Source organism: Rhinopithecus bieti, unplaced genomic scaffold (assembly GCF_001698545.2).
Source record: "Rhinopithecus bieti isolate Rb0 unplaced genomic scaffold, ASM169854v2 scaffold_57365, whole genome shotgun sequence".
In the NCBI taxonomy this organism is placed as follows: domain Eukaryota; kingdom Metazoa; phylum Chordata; class Mammalia; order Primates; family Cercopithecidae; genus Rhinopithecus; species Rhinopithecus bieti.
This window is the reverse complement of record NW_016822180.1, coordinates 21,870-48,571: the sequence shown is the minus strand read 5'-3', so window position 1 is coordinate 48,571 and position 26,702 is coordinate 21,870. Positions and strand designations below refer to the sequence as shown.

General features: G+C 47.0%; 1 protein-coding gene across 1 annotated transcript; it reads left to right on the top strand.

The window, feature by feature from the left end:
- The first annotated feature begins 3,553 nt into the window (after window positions 1–3,553).
- F11R (F11 receptor) lies at window positions 3,554–26,691 on the top strand. The gene is made up of 10 exons (XM_017860837.1): window positions 3,554–3,887; window positions 22,116–22,184; window positions 22,355–22,462; window positions 22,705–22,851; window positions 23,133–23,335; window positions 23,504–23,606; window positions 23,735–23,842; window positions 24,079–24,091; window positions 24,398–24,446; window positions 24,583–26,691. Exons 1-10 carry the CDS (start codon window positions 3,824–3,826, stop codon window positions 24,616–24,618), a joined length of 900 nt encoding a protein of 299 aa, XP_017716326.1. The 5' UTR covers window positions 3,554–3,823; the 3' UTR covers window positions 24,619–26,691.
- Window positions 26,692–26,702: the final 11 nt, after the last annotated feature.

Below are 26,702 nucleotides of genomic sequence, written 5' to 3'. Positions count from 1 at the left end.
ATCAGAGCTTACTGCAGGTTCGAACTCCTGGGCACAAGTGATTCTCTTGTCTCAGCCTCCAGAGTAGAGGATTACAGGTTACACCACCATACCCAGCTAATGTTTTATTTAAAAAAATTTTTAAATATAATTTTCTGGCGGGGCATGGTGGTTCACGCCTATAATCCCGGCACTTTGGAAGGCTGAGGTGGGAGGATCACTTGAGCTCAGGAGTTCAAGACTAGCCTGGGCTATACAGCAAGACATCATGTATACAAAACAAAACAAAAAACAAAAACAAAAAAAGAAAGGAAAGAGAGAGAGAAAGAAAGGGAGGAAGGAAAAGAAAGAAAAAAAAATAGCAGGATGTGGCAACGCCTGTGGTCCCATCTACTCAGGAGACTGAGGTGGGAGGATTGCTTGAGCCCAGGAGGTGGAGGCTTCTGCGAGCCATGATTGCACCACTGCACTCTAGCCTGGGCAACAGAGCAAGAGCCTGTTTCAAAAATAAAATAAATAAATAAAGGCCGGGCATGGTGGCTCATGCCTGTAATCCCAGCACTTTGGGAGGCTGAGGTGGGAGAATCACTTGAGCTCAGGAGTTCAAGACTAGCCTGGGCTATACAGCAAGACATCGTGTATACAAAACAAAACAAAAAACAAAAATGAAAGAAAAGAAAGAAAGGAAGGAAGGAAGGAAGGAAAGAAGGAAAAGAAAGAAAAAAAAAATAGCAGGATGTGGCAATGCCTGTGGTCCCATCTACTCAGGAGACTGAAGTCGGAGGATTGCTTGAGCCCAGGAGGTGGAGGCTTCTGCAAGCTATGATTGCACCACTGCACTCTAGCCTGGGCAACAGAGCAAGAGCCTGTTTCAAAAATAACATAAATAAAGGCCGGGCACGGTGGCTCATGCCTGTAATCCCAGCACTCTGGGAGGCCGAGGTCGGTGGATCACCTGAGGTTGGGAGTTCGAGACCAGCCTGACCAATATGGAGAAACCTCGTCTCTACTAAAAATACAGAATTAGCCTGGCGTGGTGGCACATGCCTGTAATCCCAGCTACTAGGGAGGCTGAGGCAGGAGAATCGCCTGAACCCAGGAGGCGGAGGTTGCAGTTAGCCAAGATCGTGCCATTGCACTTCAGCCTGGGCAGCAAGAGCGAAACTCCATCTCAAAAATAAATAAATAAATAAATAAGTAAGTAAGTAAATAAATAAATAATAAAACAAAATAAAATTTCTTAGACACTGAGTCTTTTCCCTATGTTGCCCTGGTTGGTTTCAAACTCCTGGCCTTAAGTGATCCTCTCCTTCTGCCTCAGCCTCCTGAGTAGCTGGGATTACAGGCACATATCACAGAGCCCAGCTGTCAGTGTATATACCTTTCTCCAAGACTTTAAATTTCTTTCTTTCTTTTCCCTCTCTCTCTCTCTCTCTCTCTCTCTCTCTCTCTCTCTCTCTTTCTTTCTTTCTGAGATGGAGTTTTGCTCTTGATGCCCAGGCTGGAGTGCAATGGCATGATTTCAGCTCATTGCAACTTCCGCCTCCCAGGTACAAGTGATTTTCCTGTCTCAGCCTCCCAAGAGCTTGGATTACAGGCATGTGCCACCATGCCCGGCTAATTTTTTTGTATTTAGTAGAGATGGGTTTCACCATGTTAGTCAGACTGACCTCAGATGATCCACCCACCTCGGCCTCCCAAAGTGCTGGGATTACAGGTGTGCTCCACGCACCCAGCCAAGACTATTAAGCACCCAGTAGGTGGTTTACATTGAACGGAACCAGAAGCAGAACTTTGGCCAAAGAGATGGGGACAAAGGAATGAGAGCAAAGGTGAAAAAGGCAAAATGTCAAACAATATCATTCTTTTGGATAAAAATGTGGTCTTTTCACTTGCAATGAGGTAATGCTAAGGAAGTTTTTTTCCACAGTCTGCATATACTTAGTACAGTTAAAATTAAATCATCGTAAAATAGAAACTACAACTAGCAAAGGTGTTGAGCATGAATTTCAATTAAAAATGATGTAACAGGCCGGGCGCGGTGGCTCAAGCCTGTAATCCCAGCACTTTGGGAGGCCGAGACGGGCGGATCACAAGGTCAGGAGATCAAGACCATCCTGGCTAACCCGGTGAAACCCCGTCTCTACTAAAAATACAAAAAACTAGCCGGGCGAGGTGGCGGGCGCCTGTAGTCCCAGCTACTCCGGAGGCTGAGGCAGGAGAATGGCATGAACCCAGGAGGCGGAGCTTGCAGTGAGCTGAGATCCGGCCACTGCACTCCAGCCTGGGTGACAGAGCAAGACTCCGTCTCAAAAAAAAAAAAAAAAAAAAAAAAAAAAAAAAGATGTAACAATATAAATATTAACAGAAAGTTTGAGTATCAACATTGTCTATAGAAAAAAGGTGGCTGGCTGGGCACGGTGGCTCAAGCCTGTAATCCCAGCACTTTGGGAGGCCGAGGCGGGCGGATCACGAGGTCAGGAGATCGAGACCATCCTGGCTAACCCGGTGAAACCCCGTCTCTACTAAAAAAATACAAAAAACTAGCCGGGCGAGGTGGTGGGCGCCGGAGGCTGAGGCAGGAGAATGGCATAAACCCGGGAGGCGGAGCTTGCAGTGAGCTGAGATCCGGCCACTGCACTCCAGCCTGGGCGACAGAGCGAGACTCCGTCTCAAAAAAAAAAAAAAAGAAAAAAGGTGGCTTAGTCAGCACACAACTATTAGTCACAGTGAGAAAACAAATAATTCTGAAATGTAGGGACCTGTCCACAGATCAAATATGTGTAAAGGACATATCCACAGTCACCCAAAGATGTTTATAGAGCATGTTCAGCTCAGTTTGTATCATCTGGGTGTGTTTTGTGTACATCTGTTTAACTTTCTTCTTGAGATAACGTCATTCCGCTTTTCTCAAATTGTGTTGTTGTGGGTTTTTAAAATTTTTTTTTTGTTGTTTGCTTTTTGAGACAAGGTCTGGCTCTATCGCCCAGGCTGTAGTTCAATGGCGCGATCTAGGATTACTGCAACTACCGCCTCCGGGCTCAAGTCATCCTCCCACCTCCGCCTCCCAAGTAGCTGGGACTATACTGACCAGGCTCCCATTTTCCAACTGAGTGCTCCCTTTCCCTTGTTTTTTTTCCTTTCTTCCTCCCAGCGCAGCTCATCTCTCAAAGCTGCCGGTGGAGTGGACAGAGGAACAGTTTGGAGATGGTGTCAAGGTAACATTCCATTTCTCTCCCAGTCTTCTCCCCTGCCCTCGCATATTAATAGGTGGTTTTCACTTGCCAAGAGGCAGGACCAAAGTTTCTGCAGCACCAAACTGCAGGTGCAGTTGCACCAAGCAACTTACATTCAAACAAACACAAAACCCCAAACCAAGCCCGTCTCCGTAAATTCCACACCACGACTGCCTTCCTTACTTCCTCCTTAGAGATACTTCTCAGCCCTCCAGCTCCAACTGAGAACCCAGCCAGTCAGGAAGTCCCTACTTCAGGAACACCAACCAATCAAGGGGCCGTCACCTGCTGAAGGTGCGGAATTCGTCTCCTGACGCGACAGTCTCCTGGGCCAATCAGAGGCAGCTCATGTGGGGAAAGGCGCAGTGCGCCGAGGCAGGGAGTGGCGGCAGGGTAACACCTGGCCGAGGTGACTCGCTCTGAAGAGCGGCGGTTCCTTACTCCAATCAGAACGCGCAGGGGTGGGGAGCTGGCCAATCAGCCGTGGAGGGCGGGGCCAGGCGGGGCTCCACCTGGCGGCTGGTTCTCAGTCCCAGCGCTGCAGTCTGCGGGGCTGTGTCTGTTCCTAGGAGCCCGTCGGCGGCTGTTGTATCGGGAGCCTGATCGCGATGGGGACAAAGGCGCAAGCCGACAGGAAACTGTTGCACCTCTTCATATTGGCGATCCTGTTGTGTAAGTTCCCGGAGTTTCGGGAGGAATCGGGGCGGAGGTTGGAGGAAGCCTCTCCCCACGCCCCTAGCCGGCGGGAGGGGAGGAGCTCAGAAACCTTCCTACCTCGCTCTCCCTGTTTCACCACTCTCACAGCTGGGTGAGTAGGTGGCTCCCCTCCCCCACACTGGTGAGTTGTGACCGTACCCCTCACGCTGCACACACCAGAGGTACACTCCTCGTCTCACTGGAGAGGGCCGTCGGGCCATGGACCCTTCCACACTCATCTACCCAGCGCGCGCTCCACACGCACCTGGGAAGGGCCAGCCTGCCCCTCCAACGCGCACCCAGCATCCACGAACCCCGCTGCGCAACCGGGAGCCTTGGCTCCTTAAGGGTCCTTGGAGAAAATCGAATGGAGGTGGTCTGGGGTGGAAGTCTCTTTCCCTAGCTTTTGCTGAAGGAGTCTCTGGCTCCTCTGAATCTTTGGATTGCGGCCGTTGCTCTGGGAAAATGTCTGGGTGAACAGTCTAAAGAGGAAATGCAATAGAAACCTGAAATTTCTCTAAGCGCAGCAGAGGTTCCAGCGAAGTTCCTTTCTGGAATAACTACCTCAGGAGTCCTTAACGTGTTGTTCTGAGTGACTCTTCCCAGGGGGAGAGTGTATCTGTTGGTTGGCTGGATTCTCATCAGAGCCAGAGCTCTGCCCTCCCACTGGCTGTGTATGAGAGTTTTTGTTTCCTTTGTAAACTCCCTTTCCTGAGGAACAATGAGGCTCCCTTGCTAGGGCATGCCTCTGTCTCTAGATATGTTTGTGTGGGGCTGAGCGTGTAGTCGGTTGGTTTGTGCGTTAGTCAACCTGTGGCATCAACTTTGTGTTTATCTGTCTGATTCTTGAGTGTGCGTGTCCTTGTGTGGGTAGTTGTCTCAGTATGTGTTCTACACGAGTCTCCCCCCACCCCCAAGGTTCTTTTTTAGAAAGTGTTAAATAAATGAATGATTACAATCAGTACTGGTGTATGTAGATTCCCTGCCCTTAGATGAATTGACTGTTCTTTTGTACCTTATCACAACATAAACCCTTGGGGGAGATTGGACCAGAGGCATATCTCGTCCTCTTTGTATTTTACGGATAAGGAAACAGGTCCAAGAGGGGAAATGACTTCTAGGTTGACAATAGAGTTAGGGGTGGAACCTGGGAACGGAACCAAACCCTCTCGACTTGCTTTTCCTTTTACCATTTTTGAATCCAGCATCTCAAGCACCCTATACCACAAGAACTGTTTGGGATACTGCTTCAGAATCTACTGTCTTACTTACCTTTAAACTTACTTTCCTACTAGCTTCTTCATTCATGTCTCCCCCGCCTCCTTTTTTTTTTTCGCCCAGGCCGGAGTGCGATGGCGCCATCTTGGCTCACCGCAACCTCCGCCTTCCAGGTATAAGCAATTCTCCTGCCTCAGCCTCCGGAGTAGCTGGGATTACAGGCATGCACCATCACGCCCGGCTCATTTTTTGTGTTTACTAGAGACGGGGTTTCACCATGTTGGTCGGGATGGTCATGAACTCCTGGTCTCAGGTGATCCACCCGCCTCGGCCTCCCACAGTGCTGGGATTACAGGTGTGAGCCACCGCACCTGGCCATGTCTCCCTTTTATTCTACTCTTCGATTTCCCTTTTCTTTATTTTCCCTTTTTCCCCTACCCCTTGCCTATTTTACTTCTGCTTGTATTTTAGAACTGCTAGTGACACCCATAGTTAATTTTTGGTTATGTGGTTCTGGCACTAAAGGTTTTCCAACCTTTGTACTGTGCCAGTATTTTCCCCTAAGCCCAGAAGTTTTTCTGGGTGAGTGACTGTATTTGTAACAGTTTTTGTCTGTGACAGTATTTGTCATGCTTAAAAGTTTCCTGGAGCTGCTTCCTCCCTATCCTTTGCCACTGCTTCCTTTCTTTTGTCTTCCTCTAATTTCCTATATTATTTATGATAATCCTAAAATAATCATATACTGGCACTGGAAGGGTCATTGATAGCACCATTTTGAGCTTGGAGGTGTCTTCAGGGAACCAAGCCACAGTAGTGCAGAGGGAACCTGAGATGATGTCGCATTAGCCTGTTAGGACAGTGGGTCCTGGGAAGTGACATGTCCAGGGGATGGAGGAACTGACCTTGTAACTTTTAAATCAGGCTAGATCTGGGATGGGGTTGGGGGAGGGGGGAGTCATTCGGTTAGTGCAAATGAGGATGGAAATGGGAGCCGGGCCACCACACCTGCGTTCTAGCTTGCTTTCTCTCTGCCCTGTTTGTGATCTTAGGCAGTAGCTCAGTCTTTTCATCTGTAAAATAGAAGTAATACTTGTCCCACCCTTGTCATGAGTGTAGTATCACCACTGAGGAGTTCCGGGTGGGCAGGGCAGAACTGCTGCCCTGCATCTGGGTCATTCTCTGAGTCCCAGTGTTTCCTACTGATGTTTCTGACTCAAGCCCTTCTAGCTTTGCCCTTTCAGGGGCAGGCATACCTCAAAACTGTAGACTGGTGAGTTACTCCTCCTTTCCTCTACTCCTACTCCCAAGAGTGAATTGTTCCCTCCGAACTAGAAACTGGTGACTGGCACTTCCTAGTTCTACCTGAAACTAGGAAAAGAGTGGCAGTGGAATTCCAGTGCCCTTTATTTAGTCTTTGCCTTCTGGCTCTCGACCCCCCCCCCCCCTTTATTTTTTGAGACAGAGTCTCATTCTGCTACCCAGGCTGGAGTGCAGTAGCATGATCTTGGCTCACTGCAAGCTCCACCTCCCGGATTCAAGCAGTTCTCCTGCCTTAGCCTCCCCAGCAGCTGGGACTACAGGCAGGCACCACCACACCTGGCTAATTTTTTGTATTTTTAGTAGAGATGGGGTTTCACCATGTTGGCCAGGCTGGTCTCGAACTCCTGACTTCAAGTGATCCTCTTGCCTAGGCCTTCCAAAGTGCTGGGATTACAGGCGTGAACCCCTGCACCCGGCCACTCCAAACCACTTTTACCTCACGATGTTGCTCTTCAGTTCCTTTGTGATCATGGCTTGTGAAATCTCCAGCCCAGTTCTGATTCAAGATAGAGCTACTGTGATTTTTTAAAAAAATATTTATTTAGAAGAGGTTAATTGACATGGTGTTATAATTAAAATGATATCAAAGGGGTGGGGTATCTCATTCCCACATTGCTCCTGTTCACCCCAGACCCCAATAGTTTCTTTTTTTTGAGCCGGAGTCTAGCTCTGTCACCCAGGCTGGAGAGCAGAGGTGCATCTCAGCTCACTGCAAGCTCCGCCTCCCAGGTTCATGCCATTCTCCTGCCTCAGCCTCCCGAGAAGCTGGGACTACAGGCACCCGCCACCATGCCCGGCTAATTTTTTGTATTTTTAGTAGAGATGTGGTTTCACCGTGTTAGCCAGGGTGGCCTGGATCTCCTGACCGCGTGATCCACCCACTTCGGCCTCCCAAAGTGCTGGGATTACAGGCGTGAGCCACCGCGCCCGGCCCCTGAACCCCAATAGTTTCTTATGTTTCTCTTCAGTGTTCCATTTTACAGATACTAGTATATATAAATAAAACTTGTTTTTTCTCCCCTTTCTGACACAAAAAGAGGCATACTACATACATATATTCTACATCTTGCTTATATGTATATATATCATGGGGTTTCGTTTTGTTGTTGTTGTTTTTTGAAACAGAGTCTCACTCTGTTGCCCAGGCTGGAGTACAGTGGCATGATTATAGCTCACTGCAGCCTTTTTTTTTTTTTTTTTTGAGACAAAGTCTTGCTGTGTTGCCCAGGGAGGAGTGCAGTGGCGCGATCTTATCTTGCTGCAAGCTCTGCTTCCCAGGTTCAAGTGATTCTCCTGTCTCAGCCTCCCGAGTAGCTGGGACTACAAGCGTGCACCACCAGGCCTGGCTAATTTTTGTATTTTTAGTAGAGACGGGGTTTCACCATGTTGGCCAAACTGGTCTTGAATTCCTGACTTCAAGTGATCCACCTTCCTTGGCCTCCCACAAGTGCTGGGATTACAGTCATGAGCCACCGTGCCCGGCCTCATTGCAACCTTGACCTCCTGGGTTCAAGCAATCCTCCAGTCTTAGCCTCCTGAATAGCTGAGGCTATAGGCAAGTGTGAGCGGTAAGCCATACCTGGCTAATTTAAAATTTTTTTAGTATAGACAGGGTCTCACTATGTTGTACAGGCTGGTCTTGAATTCTTGGCTTCAAGGGATCCTTTTGCCTCGGCCTTTCAAAATGCTGAATGACAGGTATGAGTCACCACACCTGGCCATATTGGTTTCTAGGGATTGTGGCCTTGGCTGTTAGGATACATCCCACCCCCTCCAAGTCAGCTGAGTTCAATGTGCACTTGTTCTGTGGACACATAAATGGGCAACACACGTTTCCACCACACCCAAAAATAGATTTAAATGCCATGCACATTTTATGTGATAGGAATAATGAGACTTGTTTATCACATCTGTTAGGTTTCACTAGAGACCCTGGGGATCTCTAAACTCAAACCAATTTCTGTTTCAGAGATTCAGGAAAGACCTGGATGACCTTGCGTCCAACGTAATTGAGGAGGAGGTTTCACTATTGTGTGAGGGTTGTGGAAAGCAATATGAGTGAACACATACTGTGAGAGTAGACGCACACTGGGGTTTTCCTGGCATTGAAAACCCAGAGTTCATCTGCCTGGACTCCCTGATAAGCAGGGTTTCTGTCTAAAGTCCAGCTGCGTCATTTGTTTCACAATGTAGGGGCGGAACAGGAGGAAGCAGCTGGCTGGCAGGAAGTGGATGCCGGGCCCCTGAAGTAAGTCCTGGGTAGGCAGGCTCAACCTTCCTTTGCACTGGGAAGATGGGGTAGTTGGGGAGCTGAGCAGGTAGAACCGGAAATTCTGCAGAGTGGGCAGGAGGGAGCCAGGGAGTGAAAGCGCTCCTGTCTTACCCTGCCATTACCACTTTCTGCTATCCTCAGAGGGCCCGAGCCAGCTGATTGACATCACTGAAAGTGCAGCCAAGGATGGCTGTTTAGACATAGCTCACCTGTTGTTGGCCTCACAGAGCCTTCTTCTTGCCCACGCATTCCTTAACTGTTCTACCGCAACCCCTGGAAAGGCCCTGTCATCTGTGGAACTTCCCTGGCGGTGGAGCCTCTTGATCTTTACGAGGAGGCCAACTCTTATGGGAGTTACTTCAGACTCTACAGGCTGAGTGGTGGGGAGGAAGGGGAAAACCAGGGTGGAAGCTCTAGGTCCAGGTTCTAATTATATTGCAATGTGAAATTCACTTGTTAATCCAGCAAACATTGGTGTTTACTATATTCTGAGCACTGTGCTAGAGGTTAGGGGGAAAACATGAAGTTAAACTGGGTATGCTATAGCTGGTGGGGTGAGGAAGCCCTGACTCATCCTTCATATTGCAGGGCTCTGGCTCCCTGGCAACTGGAGGGTCTTGTGATCTCATATGCCCAGAGGGAAGTTTGGATGAATTATTAGAGAAAACCAGAGAGACTGGCTGACTGTTTTCCCTCTTTTCCCCCCTCCTCTTCTTTCTTCTTCTTCTTTTTAAATGAACAACAAACACCAGGGCCTACTTGAGTTGTAGAGGATGGGAGGAGGGTGAGGATAGAAAAACTACCTTTTGGGTACTATGCTTATTAGCAGGGTAATGAAATAATCTTTACACCAAACCTCCATGACATGTAGTTCATCTGTATAACAAACCCGCACATGTACCCCGAGCCTAAAATTAAAGTTCAAAATAAATAAATTGGCCAGGCGTGGTGGCTCACGCCTGTAATCCCAGAACTTTGGGAGGCTGAGGCAGGTGAATCACCTGAGGTCGGGAGTTCCAGACCAGCCTGGCCAACATGGTGAAACCCCATTTCTACCAAAAATACAAAAATTAGCTGGGCGTGGTGGTAGGTGCCTGTAATTCTAGTTACTCAGGAGGCTGAGGCAGGAGAATTGCTTGAACCCAGGAGGTGGAGGTTCCAGTGAGCCAAGATCACGCCATTGCACTCCACTCTGAGCAACAAGAGCAAAAACTCCGTCTCAAAATAAATAAATAAATAAATAAATAAATAAATAAATTCAAACTCAACACTCAACTCAAAGAAAATTATTTTTTTCTTTTATTTTTATAGGAGATCAGGGCCTTTTTTTAAATTTCTTTTATTCTTTTATGTTGTATTCTTTCTTTTATTTTTGTTATGATATCCCCCTGAACATAGAGATTGGGATCTTTCTTTCTTTTTTTTTTTTTTAGGAATAAGAATCTAAAGCTTTTATTTTTATTATTTTTTATTTATTATTTTTATATACTTTAAAGTCCTAAGGTACATGGCATAACGTGGCGTTTTACAATGTATATTGTTGGCCATGGTTGGTGGTTGCTGGCACCCTCAACTCGGTTCCAGGCACCCATCAATTTCATCAATTTATGATCACGTATTAACTCCCCAATGCAATCCTCCCCCCTCCCGCCTCCCCATGATAGGGCCCCAGTGTTGTGAATGTTGCCCTTCCCGAGGCCAAAGTGATCTCATTGTTCGGTTTCCCAACCATATGAGTGAGAACATGCGGGTGTTTGGTTTCTCTTCTTGTGATAGGTTTGCTTAAGAATGATGGTTTCCCAGGCTGCACCATGTTCCTACAAAGGACGCAAAACTCATCCTTTATGGGCGCATAAGTATTCCATGTTATATGGTGGGCCACATCTTTTCTTAAATCCAGTCTGTCCACAGGATGGACATTTGGGTGATCCCAAGTCTTCTATTGGAATAGTGCATGGGCAATAAACATACGTGTGCATGTGTCTTTGTAGTAGAATAATTTATAATCCTTTGGGGTATATACCCCCAGTAGATGGGATGGGCTGGTCATTGTACATCTAGTTCTAGGATCCCTTGAGGACTTCCCCATTACTGGTTTTCCAATAATGGTTGAAACTAGGTTTTCCAATCCCACCAAACAGTGTAAAAAGTGTTCCTATTTCCTCCAAACTCCTCTCCAGCAACTGTTGTTGGCCTTGACTTTTAATGGATTAGGCATTCTAAAACTGGTTGTGAGATGGATTTCTCATTGTGGTTTGATTTGCATTTCTCTGATGGGCGAGTGATGATGAGCATTTATTTCATGTGTCTGTGGCTTGTATGAATTGATCTTCTTTTGAGGAAATGGTCTGTTCAATTATCTTTTCCCACTTTTTGATGGGTTGGAGGTTTGTTTTTTTTCTTGTATATTTGTGAGTTCTATTGTAATTCTTGGATATTAGCCCCTTTGGTCAGATGGAGTAGATTGCAAAAATTTTCTTCCCACCATTTCTTGTAGGGTTGCCTGTTCCACTTCTGATGGTAGTTTCTTTTCGCTGTGCAGGGGAAAGTCTTTAGTTTTAATTAGATCCCATTTGTCAATTTTGGCTTTTAGCTGGCCGTTGCTTTTGGTGTTTAATAGAGAACATGGAGTCCTTGGCCCATGCCTATTGTCTGAATGGTACTACCCCTGGATTTTCTTCTAGGGTTTTTTATGGTATAGGTCACATTTAAGTCTCTAATCCATCTTGGAATTAATCCTATTGGAGGTCTTTGGATAAGGGGTAAGGAAAGGATCCAGTTTCAGCTGTCTACTTATGGCTAGCCAATTTTCCCAACACCATTTATTAAATAGGGAATCCTTTCCCTATTTCTTGTTTCTCTCAGGTTTGTCAAAGATCAGATGGCTGTAGATGTGTGGTATTATTTCTGAGGATTCTGTTCTGTTCCATTGGTCTATAGCTCTGTTTTGGTACCAGTACCATGCTGTTTTGGTTACTGTAGCCTTGTAGTATAGTTTGAAGTCAGGTAGCGTGATGCCTCCAGCTTTGTCCTTTTGACTTAGGATTGTCTTGGCAATGCGGGCTCTTTTTTGGTTCCATATGAACTTTAAAGCAGTTTTTTCCAGAGATTGGATCTTTCTATGTTGCTCAGGCTGGTCTTGAACTCCTGGGCTCAAGTGATTCTCCCACCTTGGCCTTCCAAAGTGCTGGGATTGTAAGCATAAGCTGCTGCACTGCACCTGGCCAGAAAATTCTAATAATTAGCAGGATATCTAGAAAAAAAATAATGGTTTCTTAGTAAAGTAGTGGAAGGAAGTAGGTCCTTTTCTGTTATGGGTCTGACCTGACCCTTCATGTACAAGAGATGGTTGTTGGTGGTTTCTGTTAAGAGTCTGGAGGCCTCTGCCTTCTGTGACCGTCTTCTCACCCCAGCAGTGCTTTGGTGCAGTTCATGGAGCACCTCCTCTGTGCAAAGTGTAGTGCTGGGAGCTAGGGAAGGATACAAGCAGAACTCAAGAAATTGCAGACACATATTGACTAGGTAGAGTACAGAGCAGTGTGTGCCAGGGACTGTCAACAAAGTACAGAATGTTTTGGGAGCATAGAGGAGAAGAGAGTAACTTTTTAAAAAGATAAGTTTTTTCTTTTTGTTAAAAAAAGTGATACATGCTCAATGTAGAAAAATAGGAAAATGCAAAGGACTATGGAGAAAATAAAATCACGTGTAATTCTGTTATCTAGAGCTAAACACTGACTACTGGTGTTTCATTCTAGTCTTTTTGAATTAATGTGTGATATATGTCTATATTTCCTACAAAATATACTTTTTTTTTTTTTTTTTGAGATGGAATCTCACTCTGTTACCCAGGTTGGAGTGCAGTGGCACAATCTCGGCTCACTGCAACCTCCACCTCCTGGGCTCCAGCAATTCTCTGCCTCAGCCTCCTAAGTAGCTGGGATTATAGGTGCCCGCCACCACGCCTGGCTAATTTTTTTGTATTTTTGGTAGAGATGGGGTTTCACCATTTTGGCCAGGCTGCTCCTGAACTCCTGACCACCTGCCTTGGCCTCCCAAAGTGTTAGGATTACAGGTGTGAACCACTGCGCCTGACCCAAAATATACTTTAAATAAGGTCCTTTCTATAGTATTCCTAAAGTATGGCTATCTCATAATTTACTTATTCATCTTTTGTTGGGCATTTAGATTTCTCTTTTTTCTTTGCTATACTAAGTAACATTAAATTGGCTGGGCATGGTGGTTCATGCCTGTAATCCTAGCACTTTGGGAGGCTGAGGCAGACGGATTACTTGAGGCCGATCACTTGAGGATCACTGGCCAATGTGGTAAAACCCCGTGTCTATCAAAAGTATAAAAATTAGCTGGGCATACCATGCCCAGTGTGTGCCTGTAATCTCAGCTACTTGGGAGGCTGAGGCAGGAGAATCTCTTGAACCTGGGAGACGGAGGTTGCCGTCAGCCGTGATCACACCACTGCACTCCAGCCTGGGCAACAGAGCAAAACTCCGTTTCCAAAAAAACAAACAATAAAACTTAAATAATGTTAAATTATTCTTGTACATGGATCTTTTTTTTTTTTTTAAGACGGAGTCCCGCTCTGTCGCCCAGGCTGGAGTGCAGTGGCGTAATCTCAACTCACTGCAACCTCCACCTCCAGGTTCAAGTGATTCTCCTGCCTCAGCCTACCAAGTAGCTGGGATTCAGGTGCCTGCCACCATGCCCAGCTAATTTTTGTATTTTTGGTACAGACGGGGTTTCACCATGTTGGTCAGGTTGGTCTCAAAGTCCTGACCTCAAGTGATCCGTCTGCCTCAGCCTCCCAGAGTGCTGGGATTATAGGCATGAGCCACTGTGCCCGGCCAAAATCTTTAAACTTACCTTTGATTGTTGTCTTAGGTTATATGCCTAGAAATTGGGGTGAGATTAATTTTGACTGAGGAAAGGTATAACAGATCAATGGACATTGAACAGGATCTTGAAAGATACATAGGATTTCCTTGCTTGTCCAATAAAGTTACATATAGCATAATAGTTTTAGAGCCTCAAAATCAGGCAAAGTTGGGTTAAGATTCCTACCTTGCTATTTGTAGCCATATGGTTTGGATTTTTTTTTTTTTTTTTTTTTTTGAGATGAAGTCTCACTCTGTCACCTGGGCTGGAGTGCAATGGCTTAATCTTGGCTCACTGCATCCTCCACCTCTTGGCTTCAAGTGATTCTCCTGCCTTAGCCTCTTGAGTAACTGGGATTACAGGCGCCTGCCACCATGCCCAGCTAATTTTTGTATTTTTAGTAGAGATGGGGTTTCACCACGTTGGCCAGGCTAGTCTCAAACTCCTGACCTCGTGATCTGCCCTCCTGGGACTCTCAAAGTTCTGGGATTACAAACGTGAGCCACTGTGCCTGGCCTGGGTCAACTGTTCTAAGCCTCAGTTTATTCATCTGTAAAATGAAATGGTAACGATAGCACTTCAATAGTACTTGTCTCATAGGGTTATTTATTTATTTATTTATTTTAGAATTTAGTGAGAAAATGCATATAAGGCCCAACCTTAATAATATGCCACTTCTACCATTATGCCATTGGCAGTCATAAGACCCTGCCAGATTCATGGGGAGGAAAGATTTTTTTTTGAGACAGAGTCTTGCTCTTTCATCCAGACTGGAGTACAGTGGCACGATCTCAGCTCACTGCAACCTCCACCTCCTGGGCTCAAGTGGTACTCCAGCCTCCCAAGTAGCTGGGACTACAGGTATGTGCCATGCCTGGCTAATTTTTGTAATTTTTGTCATGTTGGCCCGGCTGGTTTTAAACTCCTGACCTCAAGCAATCCACCCACATCAGCCTCCCAAAGTGCTGGGATTATAGGTGTGAGCCACCGCGCCAGGCCCCTGGGGAGGAACTTAGACTTCACCTCAGTCACAATGTAAGTAGAGCATGGGGGAGGAGATAAATATATAGATAGATGTGGCTGTTTTGGAAAATACTATTTGCCACGGTTGTTTCATCATTATTATTCAGGTACATAGTAATTTCCAGGAATTACATCCTGCAGTGTCCTCAGTATTCGTGGGCATGCGTGACTGCAGCTGGTTAATTTTTTTTTTTTGGTAGAAATGGGGGTCTCACTGTGTTGCCCAGGCTGAGAAAACATTTACTAAATGTCAACTGGTACCGGTTTTATTATGCTAAGTGTGGGATACTCAGAATATTAACACATGGTCCTGTTTCGCTTGGGGTTTACCATGGGAGACATACTTGTACACAGATGATGTCATTATAATGTAGGAATTGCTTTGACAGTGTTTTGCATGGGATAATTAAAGCCTAGGAAAGAGGCTTAGGTGAGGCTATGGTGAGGACTGGGCATGTGGGAGGTTGTTTTCCAGAAAATAATGTGGATGAATACTGCTGCCCAGATAAAGAGGGGAAAAGGGTGTTCCACATAGCAGAAATAGCATGAGCAAAGGCAGAGATTGTGAAACAGCCCAGTCTTTGCTAGGAATTTTAAGTAGTTTTGTATTGCTAGAGGTTAAATTGCAACAGTAGAGTGGGTGATGAAGATGATAACCTTATCAAAAGGTCAGATAGTGCTGGAACTTTCTTCCAGCACTTCCAGCAGGGAGAGAGGGAGGTGGGCGTTTGGCAGAATATAGGGATTATTGGAACTTTCTTAGCTTGCAGAAAAATTTGGATTTTATCATGTAAGCAATGTAGAATCATCAAAAGCTTAAAGGACTTGTCAGATTTGCATTTTTAGGAAGGCTGTATAGTGTAGTGTAGCATTGTATAGCCTCTGCAGTTGGACCGCATTGGTGTGAATCTGCACTACCACTCACTGTGTGGCCTTGGCCAAGCTACCTAACTAGTCTGGGCCTCAGTTTCCCCATGTAAATATGGGTGATAACAATAGAATCACCTAACTCTAAAGGCTGTTGCAGGGATTAAATGATACTACTTATAATATGCTTACAACAGTGCCTCAAATACAGTATGTGCTCAATAAATGCTAGCACTTCATCCAGTAGTGGGATGGAGAATGGACTTTCTTTTTTTCTTTCTTTTTTTTTTTTTTGAGAGGGGTGTTGCTCTGTCACACAGTCTGAAGTGCAGTGGTGCCATCTCAGCTCACTGCAAGCTCCACCTTCCAGGTTCACGACATTCTCCTGCCTCAGCCTCCCGAGTAGCTGGGGCTATAGGCGCCTGCCACCATGCCTGGCTAATTTTTTGTATTTTTAGTAGAGATGGGGTTTTACTGTGTTAGCCAGGATGGTCTCAATCTCCTGACCTTGTGATCCGCCTGCCTCGGCCCCCCAAAGTGCTGGGATTATAGGCGTGAGCCACCGCGCCTGGCCGGAGAATGGCCTTTCTATACATGGGCCCAAAACCTGAGCAGGCCAAAAATCTACTGATGCCTTTAACTTTGTGGCTTTTCTTGTTGTGAACTTAGAGAAAATTAAACTTGACAATGGAAAGGATGGAATTCCCTTCTATTTTGGTTTACCATGTACATTAGTAGGGCATTTGTATGTGTGTGTACAGTATGGTATGTATGGGCCCAAGGTTAAGTGCAAAAGGGGGGCTGTGAGGAGGCAAGGGAAAATATAAAATAGATGAGGAGGATGGGCAGGAAAACTGTGAGTGTCCTGATACAGATTGGATTCAGTGAGAGCAAACTCCTAGCTCTGCTGGTCCATCTGTGAAGGTTCTAGAGAAGGGGCTGCCTTTCCAAGGCAGCTGCAATGACAGGGGAGATGTGGTTTGGTGGGCTGGAGTAGGTACTTTTCAGGCTTTATTTATATGTTTTGTTGAAGAAAACATTGAAGTCAGAAAGAAGTACGTGTACAGAAGGTCCTACGAGCAGATGATGATAATCATAAAATATAATACTTATTTGGGGCTTCCTGTTCAGACACTGCTCTAAGCACTTTATTTGTACAGTATTAGCTTGGTTAGTTCTCAAAACAGCCCTTTGGTGTAGAAACTGTTATTATCCCCATTTTACAGATGGGTAAACTCAGATTTGAAGAGGCCAAGTGGCTTGTCCAGGTCACATAATCTAGTAAGTAACAGAGCTGGGAATTTTTTTTTTTTTTTTTTTTCTGAGACAGAGTTTCTCTGTTGTTGCCCAGGCTGGAGTGCAATGGCGCGATCTTGGCTCACTGCAACCTCTGCCTCCTGGGTTCAAGCAATTCTCCTGCCCCAGCCTCCTGAGTAGCTGGGATTACAGGCATGTGCCACCACGCGTGGCTAATTTTGTATGTTTTGTCTTTGGCTAATTTTGTTTTGTAGAGGCGAGGTTTCTCCATGTTGGTCAAGCTGGTCTTGAACTCCCCACCTCAGGTGATCCACCCGCCTTGGCCTCCCAAAGTGCTGGGATTACAAGCATGAGCCACTGCGCCTGGCCTTTAGACGGAGTTTCTTGTTGTTCAGGTTGGAGTGCAATGGCATGATCTCAGCTTAATGCAACCTCTGCTTCCCGGGTTCAAGTGATTCTCCTGCCTCAGCCTCCCAAGTAGCTGGGATTACAGGCATGTGCCACCACATCCGGCTAATTTATATATATATATTTTTAGTAGAGATGGATTTTTGCCATGTTGGCCAGACTGGTCTCAAACTCCTGACCTCAGGTGATCCACCTGCTTCGCCTCCCAAAGTGCTGAGATTACAGGCGTGAGCCACTGCGCCCAGCCCAGAGCTGGGATTTGAACGCAGGCAGTCTGGTTCCAGGGGCCTGTTCAAGAACAAGAAGGGGAATGTGGACCAGAATGGCTGAGGTGTCCTCTGGAGAATGGGAAAGGCATGGTGATAAGGCTGGCCTTGACTCATGATGTGATAGGCCATCACAGTAGACCTTGGGAGAATTGGCACAGTTAGGCCACAGGCAGACATAGTTAATCCTGCAACAGAGGTGGGTGGGAGGACACTAAGGCGGAGGTTCATGTATTTGAAACAAAAGAACAGAAGCCCAGACCAGGTGATGGCAGTGAGGATTAATGAAGAAAAGGGTAATATGCCTGTAGCCCAATGTGTTTGTGTACATATGTGGTGTGAATGTGATGATCTGAGAGGACTCAACAAAGAACTTTAGCTAAACCCAGAAGTGGTGGAGGAACAACCATCAAATTCATATGTTGTGATTTGTGTGTATATGTGTGTTAATTTCAAAGGCTAGTTTTTAGTCTAATTAGATGCTGCTAATAACCCAACCCATAGGTTGGGTTCTTGGGAAGCTGACTCTGAGATGTCAATAATCATACAAGACATTTATTAGGGAGTGCACTTGGGATCCACGCCCATGGAAAGGAGGGGAAGGAAGCAAGATTGGAGAGAGGGAGAGGCCAAGTTTGCGTTGTAGTCCTGGTGAGGCCTCAGCCTATCTCACAGACAGCTTTGGAACAGAAGTGCCCCCACCCTTTTTTTTTTTTTTTTCTGAGACCAAGTCTCGCTGTGTTACCCAGGCTGGAGTGCAGTGGTGCAATCTCGGCTCACGGCAACCTCTGCCTCCCGGGTTCAAGCGATTCTCCTACCTCAGCCTCCCGAGTAGTTGGGATTACAGGTGCCTGCCACCATGCCCTGCTAATTTTTGTATTTTTAGTAGAGATGGGGTTTCACTGTATTGGCCAGACTGGTCTCAAACTTCTGACCTTATGACCTACTCGCCTCAGCCTCCAAAACTGCTGGGATTACAGGCTTTTGAGCTGCCACACCCAGCCAAATAGCATTCTTAATGAGAGTTGAGTAAGAGACTTCCACAGGCATGGTGGCTCACGCCTGTAATCCTAGCACTTTGGGAGGCCAAGGCAGGAGAATTGCTTGAGCTCAGGAATTTGAGACCAGCCTGGGTAACATAGTGGGACCTGGTCTCTACAAAAAAACTATAAAAGTTAGCTGGGCAGGTGGGGTGTGGTGGCTCAGGCCTATAATCCCAGCACTTTGGGAGGCCGAGGCAGGTGGATCACTTGAGGTCAGGAGTTCGAGACCAGCCTGGCCAACATGGTGAAACCTTGTTTCTACTAAAAATGCAAAAAATTAGCCAGGCATGGTGGCACGCGCCACCTGGCCACCATGTTGGCCAGGCTGGTCTCAAATTCTTGACCTCAAGTGATCTGCCCTCTTTGGCCTCCCAAATGCTGGGTTACAGATGTGACCTACCGTGCCCAGCCTATACCCTTCTTTTTTGAAAACCATACTATATGGCCAGGCGTGATGGTTCACATCTGTAATCCCAGCACTTTGGGAGGCCAAGGCAGGAGAACTGCTTGAGGCCAGGATTTCTAGACCAACCTGGGCGATGCAGCAAGACCCTAGCTCTTAAAAAAAAAAAAATTCCAGCCTGGCCAACATGGTGAAACCCTGTCTCTACTAAAAATACAAAAAATTGCCAGGCGCGGTGGCTCATGCTTGTAATTCCGGCATTTTGCGAGGCCAAGGCGGGTGGATCACTAGAGGTCAGGAGTTCGAGACCAGCCTAACCAACAAGGAGAAACCCCATCTCTACTAAAAATACAAAATTAGCCGGGCATGGTGGCGCATGCCTGTAATCCTAGCTGCTAGGGAAGTAGAGGCAGGAGAATCTTCTGAACCTGGGAGGCGGAGGCTGTGGTGAGTCCAGATCGCGCCATTGTACTCCAGTCTGGGCAACTAGAGCGAAACTCCATCTTAAAAAATAATAATAATACAAAAAACTAGTTAGAACTTGCTAGGCGTAGTGGCGGGTGCCTGTAATCCCAGCTACTCAGGAGGCTGGGGCAGGAGAATCTCTTGAACCTGGGAGGCAGAGGTTGCAGTGAACCGAGATTGCACCACTGCATTCCAGCCAGGGCGACAGAGTGAGATTCTGTCTCAAAAAAAAAAAAAAAAAAAAATTAGACTGGTCGCCATGGCTCACGCCTGTAATGCCAGCACTTTGGGAGGCTGCAGGGGGAGTTTGAGACCAGCCTGGCCAACATGATGAAACCCCATCTCTACTAAAAGTACAAAAATTAGCCGGTGTGGTGGCAAGTGCCTGTAATCCCAGTGTTTGGGAAGCTGAGGAGAATCACTTGAACCTGGGAGGCAGAGGCTGCAGTGAGCGGAGAGAGCGCCATTGCACTCCAACCTGGGCAACAGGAGTGAAACTCCATCTTAGAAAAAAAAAAAAAGAAAAAGAGTATAATAAGAGAAAAAAAGGATATAAGAGTAACCTATATCTTGAGTCTCTTATCTATAAAGTGGGAGAGAGACTACTTATCTGGACTAATTCATAGTGTTATTTTTTTTAAAAAATAAAGTTGTTTTATTTATTTATTTATGTATTTATTTATTTGAGACAGAGTCTGGCTCTGTCGCCCAGGCTGGAGAGTGCAGTGGTGTGATCTCGACTCACTGCAAGCTCTGCCTCCTGGGTTCACACCATTCTCTTGCCTCAGCCTCCTGAGTAGCTGGAACCACAGGTGCCCACCACCACCCCCGGCTAATTTTTTGTATTTTTTTTGGTAGAGATGGGGTTTCACCGTGTTAGCCAGGATGGTCTCGATCTCCTGACCTCGTGAACCACCTGCCTCGGCCTCCCAAAGTGCTGGGATTACAGGCGTGAACCACTGCGCCCGGCCCAGTGTTATTATGTCAGATTGAAATACATGTATACAGATATTGTCTAAACATCAATGCCAAAATTAAAAAGAAACCTAAAGGACTTTAGAGCACATCTGTTTCATATTTCAGAGAGGAAGGGGAGTCTCAGAGGTCAAGAGACCATATTCAGTTATGTGCATAATTAAGTAAAGGAAAAATTTACTTGAATTCAACAGATGTGTTTGAATTCTACATTTATCTAAGACAGGGTCCTGACTTGAAGCCATGAATAAAAGGATATTTCATGAATTTGACTTTGGAAACGTGAATGAGAATAATTGTGTAAGTGCAGGTTTGTAGCTGCACCGTGTGGTCCCAGAATCCCTGGTCACTGCTTCTTTTTTTTTTTTTTTTTTTGAGACGGAGTCTCGCTCTGTCACCCAGGCTGGAGTGCTGTGGCTGGATCTCAGCTCACTGCAAGCTCCGCCTCCCGGGTTCACGCCATTCTCCTGCCTCAGCCTCCCAAGTAGCTGGGACTACAGGCGCCGCCACCTCGCCCGGCTAGTTTTTTGTAGTTTTAGTAGAGACGGGGTTTCACCAGGTTAGCCAGGATGGTCTCGATCTCCTGACCTCGTGATCCGCCCATCTCGGCCTCCCAAAGTGCTGGGATTACAGGCTTGGGCCACCGCGCCCAGCCTGGTCACTGCTTCTTAATTTGACCTTTGTGGATCCCTCCCGTGAACCCTGATGCACCTCCCCCATATTACTTAATTAGCCTTGTTGCTCCTCCCTCCCTCCACCCAGCACACACTACCTTTTCTTTCTCCGTTTGGTGAGCAGAATATTCTAATGAGGTGATCTGAACCAACTTCTAGTCCCAGCTTCACCTCAGAACCAGTTGTGTGATTTTTTTTTTTTTTTTTTTTTTTTTAGATTGAGTCTCTCTGTGTTGCCCAGGCTGGAGGGCAGTGGCACGATCTCGGCTCACTGCAACCTCCGCCTCCCCGGTTCAAGCGATTCTTCTGCCTCAGCCTCCCAAGTAACGGACTACAGGCGTGCCACCACGCCCGGCTAATTTTTGTATTATTAGTAGAGACGAGGGTTTCACCATATTGGCCAGGCTGGTCTCGAACTCCTGACCTCATAACCTGCCCACCTTGGCCTCCCAAAGTGCTGGGTTTACAGGCCTGAGCCACCGGGCCTGGCCCCAGCTGTATGACATTAGGCACATTTACTTCTTGTACTCTTAGTTCCTCATGTAAACTCGGGATAATAATACACGTCTTGCCGATCTGTCATGCTTGTTTCCAGGATCAAATGATGCAATGTGTCATAATGTATGCAAAAACACTTTAAAAAGCACCACATGCTCCACAAATGTCGAGTATTATTATCCTCATTATGGCTCTGCCCTTCCCTTCCATTCCTTGCCTCCAGCCCTGCTGGCTTCCTTCTATCATTGTCTTGACAAGTGGCTGCAATCATTTGTTGAGAAGCTTTCTCTGAACGGTGAAATGTCATTCTGGAAGCTGCCCTTGGACTAGTAGAAATCTAATTAGATTATTGGGAGTCACAGGGAGAAAAATTAGAAGCAAAAGAAGCTGCATTTGAGAGATTTCCATTGATAAAAGAAGTATTAGTCTGCAATTGTAGCAAAACGCACTTAAAGAAGACATTTAGAATCATGGTGACAAAGTGTGAGAGTCAGGAGGAGCATAAGTCTGGAATCTCTTCTGCTTAGGGTCTGTGAGTGGAGAAGCCCTGTCTGCTGGGTCTGTGCCTCCCTCTTCCTGGCATTTCTCTGCTTACTCCTGACGGGGCCCACCTCTTTCTCCTCAGGCTCCCTGGCATTGGGCAGTGTTACAGTGCACTCTTCTGAACCTGAAGTCAGAATTCCTGAGAATAATCGTGAGTTGGGAGGGGCCGTGGAGGGTGGCTCTCGAGGGTGTGAGGGTGAGTAGTTGCCGGCCGCCAGGGGACCTAGAGAGCACCCAGCCCAGCCTGCAGTTTAGGGCTGTTCCCCATCTCGTGTATTTGCTGCTGCTTCCTCCTCCGGCTCATTTTGACCCTGTCTGCAGCTGTGAAGTTGTCCTGTGCCTACTCGGGCTTTTCTTCTCCCCGTGTGGAGTGGAAGTTTGACCAAGGAGACACCACCAAACTTGTTTGCTATAATAACAAGATCACAGGTGAGTTGCTTCTCCTCCTTCCTGATTGCCTAGGTTGTGGAGGGGTTATCATGCCTGGATTCTACGATCCAGGCTTTGTGCCCTTATCCCAGGGCACACCCTGGGGCTCAAGTCCTCATGGCCTTCCCACTCCCCTTTCTGGGGGAAGAGGAGAGCACTTGCGTACCTTGGATGCCCCCTTCATCAGCTTCCCTTAGCTCTCCAGTTCACTCTGTCCTTGCCCTTGCCTCCTCTTGTGGTAGCTTCCTATGAGGACCGAGTGACCTTCTTGCCAAGTGGTATCACCTTCAAGTCCGTGACACGTGAAGACACCGGGACATATACTTGTATGGTCTCTGAGGAAGGCGGCAACAACTATGGGGAGGTCAAGGTCAAGCTCATCGTGCTTGGTATGTGCCACATATCTTCTGGGTGGGCCTGGAGTTAGTTACTTCCCATAGCAGGCTCTGCTGAGCTTTGGAGCTCTTTGATGGTGAGAATGCCCACAGGTGGGACTATTCAGAGTCCTGGAGCTGCCAGAGAGGCGATAAGCCCTGGTTAGGTGGCAACCAGGGGCATGGTGAGGGTGGGAGGCTTGAGCCGAATAGATGGGGGTACCATTCTAGTTGGTTACTTAGACTCAAGCAGCCCCCACCCTGTACTCAGCACCTTCTGTCTTTCTCTTCCACAGTGCCTCCATCCAAGCCTACCGTTAGCATCCCCTCCTCTGCCACCATTGGGAACCGGGCAGTGCTGACATGCTCAGAAAAAGATGGTTCCCCACCTTCTGAATACACCTGGTTCAAAGATGGGATTGTGATGCCTACGAATCCCAAGAGCACCCGTGCCTTCAGCAACTCTTCCTATGTCCTGAATCCCACAACAGGAGAGCTGGTATGGATGGGGTGGTGGTGAAAGATGTGTGGGGCATGCAGTTATAGAACCCCAAAAAGTGGGAGGAAGAACAGGCAGCAGGGTGAACTTGGGATTGGGGTCAGGAGACATTAAAAAATGGCTATTTTGCTTCTTCAAGCAGGAAGCCAATTTGTTTTCCTCCCTCAGGTCTTTGATCCCCTGTCAGCCTCTGATACTGGAGAATATAGCTGTGAGGCACGGAATGGGTATGGGACACCCATGACATCAAATGCTGTGCGCATGGAAGCTGGTGAGAGTTAGGGCTTGAGCCCAGACCTGGGGTGGGGATCGGCGTCTGCTTTTCATCCTGCCATTGGCGATCCTGTCGGTACCGTGAGTGAGTATCCTGGTGCTTGACTTCTCATTTGTGTCTCACAGTGGAGCGGAATGTGGGGGTCATCGTGGCAGCTGTCCTTGTAACCCTGATTCTCCTGGGAATCTTGATTTTTGGCATCTGGTTTGCCTATAGCCGAGGCCACTTTGACAGTAAGTATCTGCCCCCAGAGGCTCTCCTTTGTACTGCCCCCATCCCAGGGCCTGGCATGGGTGTCATCTGAGTACTGACCCTGATACTGTGCTCATGTGTGTGGGTGTTGTCCCCTGGGGAAACACTGATCACCCATCTAACACACACCAAGAGCTGGGGGCCTGCCCCTCCATCTTCCCAAGCCATGCTGTCTTCTGTCCTGCTGACACTCATGATCCCATTTCTTCTCTTTCAGGAACAAAGAAAGGGTGAGTGAGGTGCTGTCCTGGGGTTCTCCAAGTTTGAGAGCATGGATGCATGCCATTTGAAGCTGAAGTGGGCCCGGGGGAATGGGTTGAAGGCAGAAGCAACCAGTTTGGAGGGAAGGCATCTAGGATATCCAGCCCTTTCTCTGTGGCCTTGGCCCTGGGCCTGTTCTATTTCCCCCCACCCATGCCTTTCTGCTGTGCACTCTGTGCTTCTGTAGCATTCTCGGTTCTGGCCTTTAAAGTTGGCAAGGAGGGGTAATAAGCACCTAGGTGGCTGAGTGTCTCTGTCTTCTGGCTTGTTCACAGGACTTCGAGTAAGAAGGTGATTTACAGCCAGCCTAGTGCTCGAAGTGAAGTGAGTATGCCTGCCCTGGGCAGGGGTGGGCTACCTGGGGCTGGAGTGAGGAGATTTCTAGCCCATGTTTATGTGTTTTGGGGATTATCAGCTAAAGACGACTATTGAGAGTTGACCCGATGTTTTATTTTTGCAGGGGGAATTCAAACAGACCTCGTCATTCTTGGTGTGAGCCAAGACGGGCTCACCGCCTGTCATCTGCACTTGCCTTACTCAGGTGCTACCGGACTCTGGCCCCTGATGTCTGTCGTTTCACAGGATGCCTTATTTGTCTTCTACACCCCACACGGCCCCCTACTTCTTAGGATGTGTTTTTAATAATGTCAACTATGTGCCCCTTCCTCCTTCATTTTCTCCCTTCCTTTCCTACCACTGCTGAGTGGCCTGGAACTTGTTTAAAGTTTTTATTCCCCATTTCTATGAGGGATCAGGTAGGAATCCTGGGTATGCCATTGACTTCCCTTCTAAACAGACAGCAAAAATGGTGGGGCTCCCAGGAATCTGCACTCAACTGCCCACCTGGCCAGTAGGGATCTTTAAATAGGGATCTTGAGCTTGGTTCTGGGCTCTTTCCTTGTGTACTGAGGACCGGGGCCAGCTGTTCTAGAGTAGGGATTAGAGGCTAGAGCAGCTGAAATGGTTGTTTGGTGATGACACTGGGGTCTTTCTATCTCTGGGGCCCACTCTGTTCTGTCTTCCCATGGGAAGTCCCTCTGCCCTGTCCTCCTCTTGAATACAAGCCGACTGACATTGACTGTGTCTGTGGAAAATGGGAGCTCTTGTTGTGGAGAGCATAGTAAATTTTCAGAGAACGTGAAGTGAAAAATATTTAAAACCACTGCTCTAAAGAAAAGAAAACTGGAGGCTGGGTGTGGTGGCTCACGCCTATAATCCCAGAGGCCGAGGCAGGTGGATCACCTGAGGTCAGGAGTTCAAGATCAGCCTGACCAACATGGAGAAACCCTACTAAAAATACAAAATGAGCCAGGCATGGTGGTACATGCCTGTAATCCCAGCTGCTCAGGAGCCTGGTAACAAAAGCGAAACTCCATCTCAAAAAAAAAAAAAAAAGAAAGGAAAGAAAGAATAGAAAAGAAGAAAGCTGGAGCTGGTGGCTCAGGCCATCACCCTTCCCTTGGCTGGAACTACTGGACAGACCCTTTTGAGATGTGCTCGTGGTGCTGTGGAGATGTGTGTAGTGGTCTTAGCTCTTTGTTGAGCCTGTGTGTGTGTGTTGTGTGGTCTTAGCTGTATGCTGAAATTGGGCGTGTGTTAGAGGGCTTCTTAGCTCTTTGGTGAGATTGTATTTCTATGTGTTTGTATCAGCTGGATGTTGCTGGAAATAAAACCTTGGTTTGTCAAGGCTCTTTTTTGTGGGAAGTAAGTAGGGGAAAAAGTCTTTGAGGGTTCCTGGGCTCCTTTGTACAACAGGAAAATGCCTCAAAGCCTTGCTTCCCAGCAACCTGGGGCTATTTCCCAGTGCCTTGTCCTGCCCCTTCCGGGTTCTTATCTCAAGGCAGAGCTTCTGAATTTCAGGCCCTCATTCCAGAGCCCTCTTGTGGCCAGGCCTTCCTTTGCTGGAGGAAGGTACTCAGGGTGAAGCTGATGCTGTACTTGGGGGATCTCCTTGGCCTGTTCCACCAAGTAAGAGGAGAAAGTACTTACTCTTGTACCTCCTGTCCAGCCAGGTGCATTAACAGACCTCCCTATGGCTGTAGGAACTACTGTCCCAGAGCTGAGGCGGGGGGATTTCTCAGGTCATTTGGGGAACAAGTGCTTTAGTAGTTGTCCAAAGTAGTAACTGCTGCTATATTTAGTGGGGTGGAGTTCAGAAGAAATTTGAAGACCAGATCATGGGTGGTTTGCATGTGAATAAATGCGAATGAGCAGGACAGGCCTGGCTGTCATTGCTTTCCTCCTCCCCATTTGGACCCTTTGCCCTTACATTTTTGTTTCTGCATCTACCACCATCCCACCAGTCTATTAACTTAGCAAGAGGACAAATAAAGGGTCCTCTTGGCTTGATTTTGCTTCTTTCTTTCTGTGGAGGATATACTGAGTGCCACTTTGCCCTATCCTATTTGCAAATCCCTAACAGAACTGAGTTTTCTATTAAGGATCCAAAAAGAAAAACAAAATGCTAATTAAGCCATCGGTTAAGGGTCACATGCCAATAAAAAAATAAATTTTCCAGAAGAAATGAAATCCAACTAGACAAAATGAAGCTTATGAAATGGTTCAGTAAGGATGAGTTTT